The 19,958-nt window shown below is 35.5% G+C and overlaps 1 protein-coding gene across 2 annotated transcripts in view; it reads right to left on the bottom strand.

Annotated features, from left to right (window-relative positions):
- The window catches only part of CSTF3 (cleavage stimulation factor subunit 3), a 68,182-nt gene that overhangs the window by 40,016 nt on the left and 8,208 nt on the right, over window positions 1-19,958 (bottom strand). For both annotated transcript variants that reach the window (XM_080930994.1, XM_080930995.1), the window contains exons 2-3: window positions 13,495-13,596; window positions 13,278-13,373 (exon numbers count right to left, since the gene is read on the bottom strand). In XM_080930994.1, the coding sequence (XP_080787120.1) occupies window positions 13,278-13,373; window positions 13,495-13,596 (198 nt within the window). The remainder of the gene's footprint in view (window positions 1-13,277; window positions 13,374-13,494; window positions 13,597-19,958) is intronic.

Genomic DNA, 19,958 nt, shown 5'->3' with positions numbered 1-19,958 from the left:
GCAGGACATATCTAAAATCTCAGAACTCCAGGGACTAAAGCAGAGAATATAATGCTCCAAGACAGCCTTGTGATAAGGGAACTGAAGAAAAGGGAAGAAGAGATAAGGGGAAGGAACTGAGTAAGTGTGAATGAAATAATTCTAAATGTCAAAGAATCTTTCTCTAAAATTAAATGTTAGGAATATTAGACAATTAAAAAGAACAATCTGTGGGGTACATGAGATGGTTCAGCAAATAAAGGCACCTGGCCCTGAGCATGACAAACTTGATCCCACAGCCTCACACTGTATGAGAACTCTGATATTGTCAACATCTGCTTGAGTGTGTACATAGATAATTTTTTAAAACACTTTTTCAAAGGCTCTTTATTGCCTAAGTATAAAAGCAGATTTTTTTTCTAAATCAGTAAAGTATCAGCCATATAAAATTTTACAATTGTACAAGTGAAACTACTGCCATATTCTATATTTTAGAAATTAAAATTTATAATTTGGGGCCAGAAAGCTGCATAGAGGTTACAAACAGTTGTTCTTGTAGAAGACCAGTTTTGTTTGCATGGCATCTTACCTACATGGCATCTTACAATCATCTATAACTCCAGGGAATCTGATGCCTTCTTTTGACCTCAATGAGCATCAGGCACATATGTGGCGCACAGACATATATGCAGGCAAAGCAGCCATATACCTAATTTTAAAAATAACAACTCAGGATTTGGAGGCATGTAATTTCCCAGCATAAATCCCCTCTCCCCGTCTTTCTAAGACAAGATTTTACCATATACTATATATGTATGACTGTATATATATATATAGTCAAGCTCATACTCATAATACTGCATTTATAACTTCTACTTACTTGGAATATAATCCTGGTTATTCTAATGTTTCTAGGTACTCTAGAAAATAACAAAGTGTCATCAAGAGCCAATACTCATGCCAAGTATGGTGATGCATGCCTTTAACCTTGGAGATTTAACTTGGGAGGCAGAGGCAAGGTCTTTGTAGGTTCAAAGTCAACCTGGTCTGCATAGTTTCAACATAGCCAGGCTCTGTCTCAAAAAAAAAAAAAAAAAAGTCACCCATGAATTCAGAAACTAAACCCCTTACTGAGTCTACTACCATAAATAATGTATTCACATACCACCACTCTTTCTTAAAAACAAAAAACAAACCCAAAAATCATACAACATGGACATGATTACACAAACCTTTAATCCCAGGATTTGAAAGGCAGAGAAAGATGGATGACTAAAGTTTGAGGTTAGTTTGGTTTGAGTTTCAAGCTACTCAGATATAGTAAGACTATCCCCAAATGAACAAATATATACATTAGTATGTCAATATAACTATTACTAATACCTCCCTCATCATTAGTAAAATCTGGAATCTGTTAACACCAGCTTCACTTTTTGATAGAAACTTGGGTACCACTACTCCTGTGCTTTTTGTTTTTATATTATAACCATGCTATACTTAAGTTCCCCATAGGTCTTCAAGTACTCGAGAGGTATTAACATATTTCAGAAGACTTCATGACAGTTGTAGATTCTACTTAAAGCTAGGTTTCAACTTTTGATACTAGGATAAAAAAATAACTGGTATGCTTTTATCTTAATTACCTTACCTTTGAGATCTGTCCCTTTCAGTGTACACTATATATTTTTTCATTAATAAAATGCATATTACAGGATTGAAGGAAGGTGGTTTATTGGTTAAGAGCACTGGCTGCCCTTTCAGAGAACCTGGCTTTAGTTCCTGGCATCCAAACAGTGGCTCACAGCCATCTGTAGTTCCAGTCCCAGGGCATCTCACACCTTCTGTCTCTGTGGGTCCTGTACAAATGTTTACACATAAATACAAAATATACATATAAAAATAGATCTTAAAATGCATATAGCAGAAGCTAGAGAGATGGCTCAGTGGTTAAGAGCACTGGCTACTTCTCTAGAGGACCCAGATTCAATTCCCAATACCCTACATGGCAGGTAAAATTGTAACTACAGTTCCAGGGGATCCATCATACCAGGAATGCATGTAGTGCACATATCTGTGCATGCAGGCAAAATAGCCATGCATATAAACGAAAATTTTAAAAATGCACACAGCAAATGAAACTAGTTATTTTTTGTGCAAAATAAATCAACTTAGAAACTGTGTCAAGGGCTGGAGGGATGGCTCAGCAGTTAAGAGCACTGACTGTTCTTCCAGAGGTCCTCAGTTCAATTCCCAGCAACCACAGGATGGCTCACAACCATCTGTAATAGGATCCAATGCCCTCTTCTGGTGTGTCTGAAGAGCTACAGTGTACTCACCTACATAAAATAATTCTTAAAAAAAAAAAAAAGAAAGAAAAAGTCAATGGATCAGCTAGACACTGACCAAGTTTCTTTAGAGTTAACAGCTCATATAAAAACATGTTTCTTCGCTCAAAATATAAGACTTTGGGATATTAACTCATGTTTTTCTCAATCTACACAAATACAACTCAAGGAGAAAGGAGTTTTTATAGTCTTAGTTTTTAACACTTGAAAGTAAAAACTGAAACCAAAGGAGGAAAATTTTAATATACGGCATCATTCACTCTGTACATATAGCTATGTAAAAACCTCTGACAACATTCAGAAGGTATAAAGCTTAAAAAATACCAAATGCCCTTTTTCTCACCCCCAACCTCCAGCCCTTTACTTCTTGTTTTTGTTGTTTTGTTTTTTGAAACAAGGTTTCTCTGTATAACAGAGCCCTGGTTGTCCTAGTTTTCACTTTGTAGACCAGGCTGCCCTTGACCTCAGAGTCAACTGTTTAGTAGTGCTAGGACTAAAGGTGCCCACCACCATACCTGACCCTGCCCTGCCACAAAAAGTGTGAACTACTACATCATTTTCTACACATTAAATACTTTGAAACATTAAAAGTAAAATTATACAGTTCTTTAAACTTGGAAAACAGATTTGAAAGTTGTACAGGTAAACAACTTAAGTTGTAAAATATAAAGGCTTTTTATAATCAACTCAACAGTAGTTGAAGGTGTCTGTATGAAGGGATTTCCACTCAGTAATATAAAATGGAACACCCATTAGTGGCCTAAAAAATAGCCATAAATCAAGAGTAACAGGAAGCCACTATGGCAGTACAGATATAAATCCCAGAATTTGGGAGACTGCATTAGGTATCAAACAAAGTCAACTGATAACTAGAGATGCTGATAGAATGTCAATTAATGTAGGATGCTCATTCCCTACAGAACTCTTTATAAACTTTCTAAAGACAGAAGTCAAACTTTAAATTTCTCTTTTTCCCTAAAAGGCTTCTCATTAACTTCAAATAACTTATATTCCAGATTTTATCCTATCAAAAACTTATTTTGCAAGACATTTCTACTAACTGGAAAGAAAAATATAATGACAATCGTTGAGCAAACAGGCATTCAAAGGCTAACCTAATGGTGGTAGAGGCTTATGCACAACTCTCAGAAGGCACAATATAAGTGTATTATATATGTGTGTGTGTGTGTGTAAGTAATCACAGAGACACACGCTAGTATACTGACATACTTTACATTGGTATCACTTTAATTATGATGTTACTACAAAAGAATTAGAGGATATGTTATTCTTATAAAAATGTGGAATGCTAAGAATATCCACAACTGGGACAGCAGTAGGGCACAAAGCCCTGGGTTTAACCCCAGTTCTGAGGTTAAAGTAACAAATTTATTCACTCCAATTCTTTGAAAGACTTAAACAAAACAAAACAAACAAACAAACAAACAAAAAAAAACCCTGAAAGACCTGTCTGTCCCTTTTGGGTTCAAAGTTCTTTTCAACTATTTCAATTTAGACCCATGCAGGCACAGATAAAAGCATAATAATACTCAAATTCTGAAGAGGTAAATGTCTAATGGAAAAAAATGGGTAATCTCAAAAATAGCTATTATCGTCATTTTTTTTGTCTTATATAACACCCTTAGGAGTAAATTACCATAGACTATGTGGTGGTAGTTGTTCAAGCCTTTATTCCCAGCATCTAGAAGGCAGAGACAGGCGAATCTTGAGTTTGAGGCCAGCCTGGTCCACAGAGTTTAACAGACCAAGTTCCAAGATGGCTAGCTTTACAAAAAGTAACCCTGTCTCAAAAGAGATGAAGTATGAGAAAAATAATCACAATCTTCACTTGAAAAAAGTATATAGGAAGTTGGGAGTGCTCACCTAGCATGAATGAGGCCCTGGGTTTAATTCCCTAGCACACATAAAGGGGACATGGTAGGTCACACCAGTATATTTACAATAAAGATGTTGGGGGGGGGGAGTACACAGAATAGTACAAAGAAATGTTGATAAGAAATTATATAGAACAGGTTGAATATAGTGACTCACATCTAATCCTAGCATTTGGGAAGCTGAGGCCAGCTAAGGCTACTTAACAGTTAAATGTTTTAAAATAATGCAGAATTTGAGGCTGCGTGTAAATTATTATATTCTGATAGCTTCTAGAAGATTTACTGAAAATTCTTTTAGAGCCATTTTGTGGTTGAGTAAAGTATTTGTTAAATGCACCTAAAATTCTCAAAGTCATAGAGAAACACAGCTAATAAAAGAAACTCTAGCATGAAAAATTGAAGCTGGAGAGATGGCTCAGTGAATAAGAGCACTGACTGCTCTTCCAGAGGTCCCGAGTTTAAATCCCAGCAACCAACCATCTACAATGGGATCCAATTCCTCTTCTGGTGTGTCTGAGGACAACTACATTGTACTCATATAAAATATATATTGGGGGCTGGAGAAATGGCTCAGTGATTAAGAGCACTGACTGCACTTTCAGAGATCTCTTGTCTCCACTGCTTACTGCCTCAGTCTGCTAACCTAGGCCTAAGATGTTTTCAGCCTCGGAGACTATTTAAATAAGCTTACCCTTGTTTGCTCTTTCTCAACCCTTAACTGACTATTTTAGCTCAGCTTGTTCTGGCTCAAATTCCTCTCCAAGTTGAATGTTAACTTCTCTTAGCTTCTTCTGAATCACTCTGTTTGGACTCAAACTTTGGCAATATATTCTAATCTTCTGCTCCTTCTCATTCCCTGGCTCATTCTATCTTCACCTGCATCAAGCTTGTTCCCTCTGCAACCTGAGTCTGTAAAACTCTCACAATAAAACTGCCTATTACTCCAATGTACCAAAAGAAAAAAAAAAAATTCCTTTCTCAACATGTCTTAAATACCATTCAACTCACGACACCTCCCACCGCACTTTGGTTTTCTTAAGTTCACTCTGTCAACTAACTGGTTGTTTGGCCTCTTGACCTATTGTTGGCTTTATTTAACTCTTACAGAAAGCTCTTGGGTTAAAGGTGTGTGTTAGGCACACCACAAGAAACAGATTTTTCCAGTTCACAAACTCGGGGCTCCCAATGTAATTAAATATCCTGCAACTGACTACAAGGGAAATGTTAAAAACTGGCCAATCAATACAAAGAACAACTCTCTGTTGGGAGTATTTGGGATGTTCATCCAATTTAAATTAAATATTTTCAAGATAAGTTTAAAATACACTATAAAAATAGCTTCCACTTTTGAGGCATGAGGCTTACAACTTGAAAAGGCAATCTGGAGGAATTAGTGCCCCCCCTTAAGTGCAAACATTTAATAATCAGTTTATGACACAAAGCAGATTAAACTTATTTCATATGTATGGGTGCTATGCTGGCATGTTTATCTGTGTACCAGTTGTGAAGTCATATGAGTGCTGGGAATTGAACTCCTATCCCCTGAAAAAGCAACCAGTATTCTTAATTGCTGAGTCATCTCCAGTCCTTCCAAATTTTAATTGCAATGCAAAACCAAAACTGGTAACTAATGAAGCTGGTGCACAAAGGAATTAAAGGAATACTTTGTGAGAAACTTAAAATATGATCTAGTATTATTAAAATTATTAAAAAGTGTAAGTTAGCTACTGTAAAATGCTGTCACCAATTTTCTTCAGTTTTAGTGACTCTAATAAAACAAACTTCCTTGAAGCTTGTCAGTCTTAATAGTTATTAATATTAATAGATATTAATGTTATGTTGGCTTTTTAAAATTTCTGAATTTTAATTTATTATGGAGGGGAAACGTACCACGGCACACATGGGGCATTAGTTTTCTTATTCCAGCTGTGGGCACTGGGTACTAAACTCAGATCTTCAGGTGGCCAAGTGCCTTATCCTGGCTGAGCCCTCTCCTTGGCTATTTGGAGGTATGGGGGTAGATGGGTCCAATAGAATACATGGTAGACTTTGGCCTTCAACTCACTTTCCTGTCTCTCCATCCTATGTGCAGGAATTCTGGTAGACTGCACCTTTGCTGACACATTTTATTAAAAAAAAGAAAAATGATGGAACAAGGACTGGGGCATGGGCTCAGTGGTTAAGAATACTCACTGCTCTTGCAGAGTTCCTTTCTCTGCCCACATCGGCCTGTACCTCCAGTTCTAGGGGATACAATACCCTGACCTGGCTTCTACCAGGTACTGCATTAGTATGCAAAACACAAACATATAGACATAATCTTTTTAAAACCAACAATAAATTTACCAAGTAAAAGACCTCTATAGGTACAACAGCTCATACCTATATGAAGGCAGGCAGGAACAGTTCAATGCCTGCCTTGATCTGTAGTGTAAGGCTGTCTTAAAAATGTAGGTTGGTGATGGTGAAAATAACTAAATCGATTGCTATCCGACAGTTGATCTAATACATAGCTACAATATTCCCAAGCATCTGATAGACACCTCAGAGCATTTCTTGACTATGTAAGAGAGCAAAATTACTATTCTTACAAGGACAGAAAATGTTAAACCAGTCATAAAAACTGACCATTGTCCCTCTAAGGCTTCAACTCTTCCAAGTGACAGCTAGAAACACTTATTTACCACAAGTTCATTGTCAGAACATCAAATTACAATACTGAGTACACAAATTCGGGTCCTATGTACAAGCTTTGGCTCCAAAGGGTAGTAACTCTTTATGTGTGAGGAACCTAATTTATCTTCTTGATCTACAGTTTATCCTTGCTTTAAATATGCCAATGCTCCAGCATTTAAAGTGTGCAGTAGTAACAACTCAAGACCATTATCATTAAATGGTCAACATTATTTCTTCAAATCCACAATAAAAGACTTCAGAAATTACCATTATTAAAAAAGTCATCTCCCATGTGTGAATTTTAAGGTACAGAAAAACAATGTCATGTTATATGAAAAGGTATAATTTTTATCTACAAAGTCTACAATTTTAGAAAGTATTATTTAGATTTAAGATTAATATTTAGGACTTGGTTAATTTTGGCACTGCATTATTTCAAAACTACATTTCAACCTTTGCATTTGTCACAAATGTCTTAAGAATTATTGATCACACCTCCAAATAGGAAATTTTTCTTTCAAAGTCAAAGGCATACAAAATGGCAACTTTTCCACATTAAGCTTCCCTACGCCTAAGAAAAGCAGGTGGGTTTTTTCAGCAAGGTGTAGTCAAGGCAAACATTCACTATCGTTGCAAATGGCTGTGCATTCATTCTAGTAGATGGAGGAGCATTCAATGACTTTAACCTATTATACTAGCCGACTTGCTTCCTGCAGGAATTTTCTAAGAGAAAAACAGTTCAGTAGTAAGCTAATTCATTGCTGTACTTAAGAGTGCAGCTTTTTACTGCGGCATCTAGTAGCAACTATAATGTCAGTATTTGGGAAGCCGGGGGAAGACTGTAATGAGTTTGACACCAGTCTGGGTTTCGGAGTGACACTGTCTCAAAATAGAACAGGACCACAGAAATAATAGAGTATAAAATTACTCACCATACAAGCATGGCAACCCAAGTTCAATCCCTAAAACAATCAGTGGGAGAGAGAGAACCAACTCCCAAGTTTTTTGACCTCTGAATGCTGCAGCACTCCACATATACAATAATTAAAAAACAAATCCATGTCAGTATGGTAATGGGAGGACCTAGGATTGAACTCAAGTAGTTATGCTTGTGGGTGAGTACCTACATCCTGCCAGCTCAAAAGTTGATTCTAAACGTCACTGTGTGGCACATGCCTGTAATTCCAGCATGCAATCATCTGAGGCAGGATAATTAAGAGCTACAAAGCAGATGGGGGGGGTTCCTGAGACACCCCCCCCCTTTTTTTTTAATAATGTCACTGCTACATGTTCATTGTTAGGGACTCTGAAATTGCAGTTTTGTTTACTCATAGAATATTGGGGTACTTCTCCTCTCTGGATGGGAGGAACCCATAAACCAAAATTATCATCTATAATTAACACACACACACACACACACACACACACACACACAAACACACCCCAGCTAGAGATGGCTCAAAGGTTAAGAGAAACAAGACATGAGTCTTGTTCCCAGAATCCACAGGGTGACTCACAAAAACTTGCAACTCCATCTCTAGAGAATATGATAGCTTGTTCTGACCTTTGGACAACAGGCATACACATGACGCACAACATACCTACATACATTCATACATGTAAAATATTCATAACACATAAAACCTAAATATTTTAAAAATAAGATTGATTTTCATTTTGTGTATATATGTCCATTTGGGAATTATGTATACATGAGAGCAGTTGACACTGGAATCCAAACGAGATCACTGGATTCTCTGAGGTTGGAGTTACAGGCAGTTATGAGTTTCCTGATGTAAGTACTGGAAACTAAACGCCTCTACTAGAGTCACATTTGATATTAACTACTGAGCCATCTAAAAGGCCCATGTCTACATTCTGAGTTTAAAAACGTTAAGTACTATGGTATTCCACAAAGGTGTACATCAGGCTTAAACACTAATGTCTTCAGGAAAACTTCACACTAAATGATCTGAGTTCTAGTGCAGTTAACTTGAGATTGTACATGTATCATAAATCTACTTAGTCCTTTGTTTCATTTTTAGATTCTTTTTTAAGTTTTAATACAGGTCTTTCTCACTGTAGCCCAGTCTAGTCTAGAACTTAAGTGCTGTGAATACAGGAATGAGGCACCACCCAGCACTTTAATTCTGCTTTATAAGTTGAACTGTCTAAAGACCTTCACAGGCACGAGATGGCACAAGTGCAAGCACACACACACACACACACACACACACACACACACAAACTAATAGGAAATTAAAGTTGAAAAATTTTAAAGAACTTTTAGTTAATTATCAGAATACTTTACCTAAAAACAAAAAATGACTAAATGTCATAGAAAAGAATCTTTTCTAGATGATATATAGGTTTTATTTAAAGAAACTATTATCTAAATAACTATTATCTTTTACGAAGTTTTAGTCTGAAATGCCTTGGATCACAGAGGAAAAAAACTAGAAACTGCTAATAATAGCAACACGTAATTATCAGCACTAGACCAATGGGTGGGAAAAAGATACAACAGGACTTAAAAATAATTTACTATTTGTAACAGTAGGTATGCAAATACTTCATTTGTAAAACAATACTATAATTAACCAAAGCACTTTCAGATATCTGATCACTGTTATGGTTGCAAGTAATTCCTATTATTTTTCTCTATATTTATGCATTTGTGAAACAATAGAATAAGAAGAGTTTTAGAGTAAAATCTGAATAATCACACAGACATGGACCAACATTTATTACAAACAGGAAAGGTAGATCTAAAGAGTACAGATTTTTTAAATAAAGAGCTATATAAAGCTGAGTAGATACAAAACATTGCAATACAGTAATTTAAAGTGCTATGTGAATGCATTAAAACAGAATCAAGAATGGAGAAGTTTATTTCAATTTAAGTCACTCATGTTCCATCCTGAGTTCATTTCCATTTTCCAAGTATGGTTATTTTGAGAAAAGTAAAAATTATACTTTAAAACTTATTTATAAGGAAAGAAAAAACAAGTATAGATCAAAGAACTCACACTTAAATTTTAAATGAATAGCCACCAACTCTCTAGATGCTTTATTAAATCACAGCTTTCACAGACAGCATGGTGCATCATTGCTATGACCAGCAGCATAACTTCGTCCTCCTTCAGCTACCAATGAGAACATCCTTCCGTTCGCAAAGTCTTATGTATGTGGCTCAATTCAAATTATTTGGAACAATAAAAGATTGTACCTTGCATGTTGTCACAGTGATCACCTAATTATGTGATAAGCTACAAAAACCACAAACAGGGAGAGAAATTTAAGGGAATGTAACAAAATTATGTAATGTTCCTCAATTCCATAACTCAGTGACCCATTAAATCCCCAAGAAAGGTAGCTCTGTAAAGAGTACTGGGACTCATTCTGGTTAAGACCCTAAAATACTGAACAAGAAAAAGCTACATTATTTTAGAACTCACTTAAGACATTATATGCAATGCAATAAAGCTGTAGATACACTAAAATGTTTCTTTTACATAAAAACTAGGTAGTCATATTTAGACACTATTCCTGATAATGCACTATCATGTTAATTCTTGATTTTCTTCTAAAATCTTCTGGGATAGAAGTTACAAAATGCAAAAGCAATGCATTTTGAGGGTTAAAAATGATGCTAACTTATATATCACAGTAAGCATTTTAATTTTCAAATTTTATAGAAATACTCAATTTGATCTAAATGTCCACCCACTAGAATTTATGTCCAACGTTTTTAAACTGTAGCAAAACAGAAAAACAAACATCTAAGTAACAAATTGAGGATCCCATTGATGTAAAACTTTGTATTTTACATCAATAAATGTATACAATGCTGTCATTAATATGAGAAAAGTTTTTTTATAAGTAACTGATATACTCTTATTTTAATTCATATTTTGAACTTAAAAATAATTTTATAGACTGTTTTATTTTGCTCCTTCTGTATTGAAATAGAATTTACAAAAACAAAAAACTTCCATAGGAAGTATATTTCCTAAAGAAGCATATTTCCTAAAGATGTTTGTTCTAGTAGGGAAAAAAAATCTAATGTATTTAAGCTACAGATTAGTTTAGCTGAATTAAATGTAACATCATAATTGCCCCACCATAACCAAATACCGAGTTACAACAATGCATTAACAAACTTTATTTTGAGTGTGCACACAGGATGTTATAAAACAGTGTAGTATAGTATTGTAAGTACTGTAAATAGGTTATATGTCTTCAACAAAAACAAAGTCACATTGAGTGACATGATCAAAGAAAATGTTAGCTTCTTGTGTGGGTCAAAAGATAAATGTGAAAATAAGAAGAGTAAACCAGGAAAGAGAAAGACAGCTTGGGTATTTCTGAAACCAGCATTTAATTTAACATTGTAATTCCTAAACCAGAAATATAAAAAAGGCAAACACACATATATTTGGTATCATTTTTTTCTCAGTAATAGCTTTTTTATACATACACATATTTCTGTGCTTGTGTTTTATACATACATACATATATATATTTGTGTGTGAGTATGTGTGTATGTAAAATAGCTGCAAACATTAAACAAACCAGCCAACTCATAGCAGCTTTGAACTGTTTTATGAAACAAATCTGTTACTTAAATAACTTTCAGCCCCTTGGAATAACATCTACTCTCTCTTATGATTCTTTTTTAGAATACAGTTTGTATCTTATACTTAGGGAAGAAATGGGGAGAAAAAAATTTATGTTTATATTACAGACATAAAACTTCACTGCCAATTTCAGCTTAACTTAGCATCTGAATTTTGGAGATATTCTTAACTAAGAAGGTCCTACTTTGTTTTCAAAAATAATTATCTTTTAATCATAATCATGCTTGATTCTTTTGAGTTTAAATACAAACTAATGTGTTTGTAAAGTCAGACTAGGAGGTAAAACGAGGGTAAAACGAGTTCATGTGATCCGGGTTCTTGGTTTTATCAGGTAATAGGAAGCAGCATTGTCTTCAGCATTCTCAAGACGGGCCTACTGAGTTTCCAGCCCATCTGCCTTGATGATTTAAATACACAGAGGAACAAAATGGTTCCAGAAGGTAGGCGATGAAACCATAAAGATGGTTATGAGTCAAACTACCAGACTCCTCATAAGTTACAGTCTCATTCATGCATACAAACACAAACATGCAACACACACACACACACAAACACACACACACACACACACACACACACACACACACACACACCACACCACACAAATGTTCCTGTTACTGCCCAGTAATTTCTGTTCCCCCAAAATAACACAATTCAAACTATGTACAGTTTCAGTTGAGTATACCTGAGCCTCTGTGTAAATATGTTGCTGGTGGGACTATTCTGAGGATGTACCAAGGTGATATTGTGCTACAGTCTATTTAGTATCACTGATGATAAAGTCCTTTTAGAGGCCCAAAAGAGATTCACAGAGCAAATTTCAGCTACAGTTGAGGCTGCAGAGTACTGATGTTGAGAATTTATATTATAAAATATTAAAAGTACTGCAAAAAGTAGTAGAAATAAAAATAAATGGTCATTTTCAGCTTAATGTGAATATTCCAACTACTTCAATCTCTTCCTTCCATCCCATTAATTTATAATCTGTAAGAGATTACTTCGTGCCAATTGACACTGGGACATTAACAGTTTATTATACCTTTGACTGCTAATTCCAGTCTTTAAAAAATGAGGTTTTGTTTTTTTTTTTCTTTAATCATAATCAAGAATGTGGCATTACTCATTAACATAAACATGCCTGACTTCAAGTTAAGACAAACAAAAAGAAAGAGAAATCAGTATCATTGGGGTAAATAATGGTTAAAAAGTTTGAGTCATATTAGCTTATTCCTGTAGAATGTAAGCTTCATCATATGGCAAAATTAAATTATTGAAGTCCTTAAACTGACAAACCATGCATTTCTCATAAAATTAAAATGTGAAATAATTATTCTCCAAAATGTTTCACTTCACCACACATTTACAATACTCTATTAAACTAAGCCAACATTTCTGTATTTTCGTATTAGTTTGTTATAGGAAAAGAAAAATGAGTTCTAAATAAATGACACAGGAGGCAATAAATTGACACATGACAAGTAAATAAAAGGCTAAAGCACTCCAACACCATTGAAACTGTTTTAATGTTGTTGCAACTCCAAAATGCAACAATCATCAGCTTGTGAAAGACCCAAATTTCAAAGTCATTTTAATTACTCCTTCATACCTATTTTACAAAATAAAGGCAGACATTTAAATCCTCCTTGTCCTGATTATACTATGCTCCTAACTTTTCTATCACTATAGTGTAAGCTGTAATTGCCATCAGATGCTATATAAGAAAAAATAAATAAAATATTAACCTCTGCTTCAATGTACAGTTTCCAGAATCTGCCAGAACTGGGGAACTGGGCAACAAGGCGTTCGTAAGTCTTCCGTGCTTTGTCTATAGGTTGATTCTAAAATTGAAAATCAATAAACAGCATTTACAATGTTAGGAGTATAAAAATATTATTACTGCAGAATCAAGTAGTGTGATTGGACCCATAGAGAAGGAAATGTAATCCTATATCACTAAACCTGTGCCTCTCGAATGAGAATGCTCCAAGCATCAAGGTCATATGGATTTTCTTCTAATTTCTTTTCCGCTTTCTTCACCTTCTCTGGGACATATTCAGCTGCCTGAAGAGGGAAAAAGAAGAATAACAAACTAAAGTTACTGTTTTAAAATCTCATGTCCAGTTAAGTCAAGAACAAACACATCTATTCCTAGATCCAATGTTAGTACAAAGTTATTAGAATGTCACTTTAAAAGGAAGACATTATGTAGACTATATGATCAGTATACTTCATCAGAAGTTACAGGAAGGCATGGTGGTGTATGCCTTTAATATCAGCACTGAAGAAGCAGAGATAGGAGGATCTCTGAGAGAGATCAGCCTGGTCTACATACCAAGTTCAAGGACAGCCAGGACTGCATAAGAAGAATAAGTGATCATTTTTGTTCAAGCATACAATTTGAGTTTATGTATACAGCATAATAAAAACTACACAAAAGTGATTAAGATGTAGCTTTATTTTCAGTGTCTGCCCAGCATGCATGAAGTCTTGGGTACCACACATAGTGGGTGTGGTGATTCACACCAGTAATTCTATCACTTAAGAGGTAGAGACAGGAAAAGCAATAGAAAGCATCCTCGATTATATGAGGTCTATGCCAGATTGTGCTATATGACACTTTGTCTCAGGAGGGAGGGATGTGCTACATACAAAGATGAATGTAATGAACAGAAAACTTAAAATATATTAAATCAGGCATGGCTGTGTACATTTTAATTCTAGCACCTAAAAGGCTAGGGATAGAGGAACATGAATTACAGGTATTCAGCCCATCTTAAAAAGAAACAAAGATGCTCATGTTGGTGTTTAGACAGTGGGTGGGTATTAGAGCCAAGCCAGGCATAGTGGTATATATACCTTTGATTCCAGCACTTAGAAAGCACAAGAAGGTGAAAAATAAAGAGTTCTGGGCTAGCTAGGGATACACGGTAAGACCCAGTCTTAAAAATAAGAAACAGTTCACAAATTAAGATTGTTGCTCTTAGGGAGGACCTGTGGGTTCCCAGAACCCATGAAGAATGACTTACAACTACTTATGATTTTAGTTCCAGGAGATAGGAAGCCCTCTGGCTTCTCTGAGCACTCAAATATACATAATACATGTAAACCCATGCAGATATAAACATACACCTACCAAGCAAACCTTTAAAATCTGAACTCTCTGAACACCCCCACCACCACCACAACCCCACCCCACCAGGTCCTTCTATAGAGTTAGGAAAGTGGTCTACCACTTATTCACATGCACCCCAACTTTTCTCAGTCATTTGATAAACTGATTTTAGTTTTATTACAGAAATTTTTCTTTGCTTTGAATATTATTAGAGAACTTGCTTAACATTTGAGGCCCTAAATCCAAATCCTAGCATTGTACACATGTGCATGCACACCTCTTAAAAAAAAAAAAAAAGAGGGGTGCTAGAATGATTCCTTAACAGTTAAGAATATTTGCTGTTGTTCCAAAGGACCTGGGTTTCAGATCTCAGCACACACAACAGTTCACAATTGTTGTAACACCAGTTCCAATGCCTTATTCTCTTCAGGTATAAGATACATACATGGTGCACATGCATACAAGCAGGAAAGTCACACACATTACAAGAAAAAAAAAAAAGATACCTAAAAATGAAAGAAAAAAGCAGCACCTAGAACTAAGCAGCATAAATACAAATATTTCACAAATTGTTTAGAATATTCCTACATATTAAAATGAAAAATAACACTCAAAAGAAATCTACAAATACTACCATAAGCTCTGGATGTCCTGGAAATCAGTATATAGACCACACTGGCTGGCCTTAAACTCACAGAGATCCACCCAGCTGGGACAAAAGGCATACACCAACATATCTGGTACTGTTCCCCTTTTATAAGTGAATTATTAAGAAGTAATTCAGTCAAACAACAATCTAGGAAAGTTTTAAAAGTCATCCTTTTAGAATAAAATTGTGAGAAACTTCTTAGAAATAGATTAGCCTTAACTACTCAAAGATATCAATTTACTTAGAAGTAATTTTTACTTATACATTTAAGTCAGGAACTCACTCTAATCAAACTGGCATTGAAAGCTGGTGAACTTCCTGTTTCAGCCTCCAAAGTACCAGGATTACAGGTATGAGCCACCATACTGGCTTGAACATGTTCTAAGACTTCTGCGATCTAAATCAAAATTATCCTTTACTAATATACAAAGAGCTTTATGACTAGTGTAAGAAACTTAAGGAAAAAAGTAGCTCCACTCACATATTAAAATATCCAAAATTTGGTAATAGTAACGAATAAATCACTGAACCAATATGGCTCAAAAATATGGAAATATATGGAAAAACACTAAATAATAGAGATAGCATTTTATATCAGAATGGTGATTTCCAGCAAATGTAACAAAATAACTGAAATCAATTTTATCAAGATAAAGCCAAATTTCTACCTTTTTGTTCACCAAAGTAAAGATAAAGCAAAGTTAATCATTAAGGGAAAAAAAAAAAAGCCCAAAATAATAAAAACAAGGGTTAAAAATATTGCTCATGACAAAAATGTGTTTGGTATTTAGAAAACCTTGGGGTCCATCTTTAGTACACACACACACAACTACACAATATTCTGAGAGGCATCCTAAGTTTTTCATAAGCTTTTAAATAAATTAAGTACATCAAGTTTAAATTTAGTGTAAGAAAAGCAACATACAGGCAGGCATGTGGTACATGACCTCAGAACTTGGAAGGCAAAGGCTTCCAAGAGAATCTTTGTAAGCTTTTGAGAACAGTTTAATGAATTCTAAGCCAGTCAAGGACACACAGGCCCTGCCTCTAAAATGGAGTTTTTGCGGGGGTAGGTATGAGAGGGGAACACACATGAAAGGACAGTAGCAGCCACTAAGCTTACTAGCATAAACTCCAGTCAATAAGGTGAAAGCCAACTAAAAAGAAAACAAAGAGAATGCAGCCAGGTAAATAGTTCAGTAGCAGAATGACTGCCTAGAGTAAAGAAAGCCCATTTGACAAACTTTTTAAACACCCAAAAGAAATGAAATTTATCTAATGGGATGGAAATGAAATGTTACCTAATACTGATATTCTGAAGCAGACCAAACTAACCAAAACTTAATATGAATATCTGATACTAATTTCTAGCAATTCATACTATTACACAACAATGTACAAAAAAACAGCTACTGGCCTGTTGCATAAGACTGATATTTAAACAGCCATGTCTGAAAGAATCAAATTATGAAATCTGGAGTCACTGAAAACAGTAAGTATAAGTAGCAACACATTACAATCTCACAGTAATGACTAAAATAAGACTTTAGGCTGGTAGGGAACACATATACATAATGTAATATACTTATTAAAACACCATATCCTTAGAACTCTGAATTTTTACTATCCAACTAAGAAACATTTGCTTAATGCCAAGTATATTCTAGATGTTACTGAAGGAGCCCCTGCATTTGACAAAGTAGAGAATTCTTTCAAAAGGTTTATTACTTAAAAAACCAAAACAAACTAACAAACAAAACTTCTAGAAGGGCAGGGTGGCTCATACCTGCAATGTCAAAACCTAGGAAGCAAAAAAAAGACAAGACAGCCTGTGCTCAAAGTAAGAATTTGTCTCAACAAAAACCAAGCAGACAGGAGATGACTCAGCAGTTAAGAGCAACTGCTGCTTTCAGAGGACCCACATTCCAATCCTTCCAATCCTAGCACCTATGTCAAGATGCTTCCCAAATGCCTGTAACTCCAGCTCCAGGGGATATGACAATTGCTTCTGGCCTCCCTGGGAACATACCACCCCACAAAACACATAAATATACACAAAGCAATTAAATAACCAAGAAGTGTTGTTTTGAAGTAACTTTAAAACAGTAATTACAGCCAGGTGTGGTGACACCCTGAACTTGGAAGGCAGAGAGAGGTAGGCAGATCTATAAGCCCCAGGCATTCAGAAGTAAGACCCTCTCTTGGGGGTGGGGATGGGAGTGGGGTAATGGGTGAATGGAAAGAAAAAACACACTGGAAGGAAAAAAAAAAAGAGTTCCAAAATGGGCCCAAATCATGGGTTAAACAGCCTAAAAGTTGATTCAGTGGTTAGTAACTCTAGCAACTCTTACAAAGGTTCAATTCCCAGTACCTGTTTTGAGCCTCACAACAATTTGTAAGTCTAGTTTCAGGAGATCCAATGCCTTCTGGTTTCCTCAGGCACCAGGCATGCCGAAGGTGCAGAGATACATACAACCCAGGCAAAACACCCATAACCACACAACTACAAAGAACCAAAACAAACAAAAAACATTTAAAATCAAATAAGAACTAGGCACTAAGGAGGCTGGCAAGATTGCAAACTTGATAAGCTATGTTCAATACCTGAAACCCAGACACATACACAATAATAATAATAACAATAATGATGATGACGATGATGCATAATTAAAAGAAGGAAAATTAAGGAAATGATTCAAAGTTTGTCCTGCTTTGCATTTATAAGGACTGGAGTTCAGATCCCAGCACCCACACATCTACATCACCTTCCAGATTCACTTCAGAAATGAAGACCTAAGTACTGAAGGAGGATTATATGCTCAGGAAGAGAATCAGAGGGAGAAGGAAAGGGACAGAAAAGAATACAAGGGGTAAATATGATCAAAATACATTATCTACATTTATGAAAATACCGCAATGAAAATCAATATGACTGACTAATGTATGCTAATAAGTACTTTAAAAGAAAGACTTGAGTCTTCATATGGAATTGGGTTATTTATTTCCTGGTTCTGTTGCTAAAGGAAAGAAATAGGACACAGGAAAACTCAGAGAAAGTTTCTAGTGCCCATAGGCAATAAAGACTAAGGCTGCAACTACACAGTTCAACAAAAGTATGGGCAGCCTTTAACCTTAGTACTTCAGAGGCAGAAGCAGGTGTATCTCTGAGTTTTGAGGTCAGTCTGTTTACACAGTTGAATTCCAGAACAGCCAGAACTCCATAGTACAACCTTGTCTCAAAAAAAAAAAAAAAAAAAAAAAAAAAAGGTACTGAACTCCAGCTTTTGCCTTCAGGCAACACTAGTGTGAAACAAGAGTAGGAGCACTAAACTAAATAAATACAACAAAAGCTAAACTAATTCCCAAGGCTCTATCCATCACTTAATTTCCTTTGTGAATAACAACTTATATCACAACCGACTACAAGAATGAGTTTCATTATAACAATTATTTTTAGTAATAACTTTGTGACATGAATCACATACCATAAATCCACCCTTTTAAAAGGTACACTGCCATTTTTTTTCTTTGAGATAGGATTTTATTGTATAGCCCAGTCTGGCTTTCAGCTCAAGATCCATCTACTTCTATATCCCAAGGAGTACACACTCTGCCTAGCCAAGATATTCAAAGAGATTTCTTACAGATATAGGCTTTATCAATGTTTATATTAGAAATTAAAATATTCAAAGTATTGATCTCAAAAGCCTGGTCTACAGAGTCAATTTAATTACAAAGAAAAGATGGCCGTGATTGTTTTGTACACAGGTATTGTGCATGTCAGGCAAGAACTCTACTACTGAGCTATTCCCCAACCAACAGTGGTTTATTTGAGTGATCTTCTAAGCATCTAACTCAGGAGCTGGAGAAGAGATGGTTAGGTTAAAAATCCTGGCTGCTATTCCAGAAAACCTGGGTTCAGTTCCCAGCACTAAGATGGTGACTCCTAAACATCTCTTAACTCTAGTTCCAGAAGATCCCATGCCCGCTTCTGGTTTCCAAGGGACCAAGCATAGACATGGCACCAACATACATGCAGACAAAACATTTATACACATAAAACAAAATAAGCCTCAGCTCTCAAGACAAGTATATTTTAAAACATATCTTAGATTTATTTTTATTTATATATATAGATGGTTTCCATGAATGAATGAATGTATGTATGTGTACTGTGCACATGTATGTATGTATGTATGTGTACTGTGCACATGTATGTATGTATGTGTACTGTGTGCATGCAGTGCCCACAGAGGTAAGATGAAGGCATCAGTTCCTTTGGAACTGAAGTTACAGGTGGCAGTAATTGTCCTATGGGTGCTGATGGCACTGAACCTCTGCAAAAGCAACAAGTGTTCTTAACTGCTGAGCTACCTCTCTAGACCCAATAAATAATATTTTTTTAAAAAAATAACAAAGGCTGAAGATGCCCAGTGCTAAAGCATTTGCCCACCCATGAATGAGGATCTGGGTTTAATTGCCAGCATCATAAAAATAAATGAAACATGTAATTTTTCTGTTTGTACTAGGGGGGTAAAAGAGACAGGAGGATAGAGTTTTTTCCAAATAATTATTCAGGGTGAACTGAAGTGACTGTTACACAGGGGGCCAAAGTGAAATTGAGATAGAAATTAGTTTAGGCTCACACCTGTATCCTAACAC

The sequence above is a fragment of the Micromys minutus genome (assembly GCF_963924665.1).
Source record: "Micromys minutus genome assembly, chromosome: 17".
NCBI classification, from domain to species: Eukaryota; Metazoa; Chordata; class Mammalia; order Rodentia; family Muridae; genus Micromys; species Micromys minutus.
This window is presented reverse-complemented; position numbering and strand designations above follow the sequence as displayed.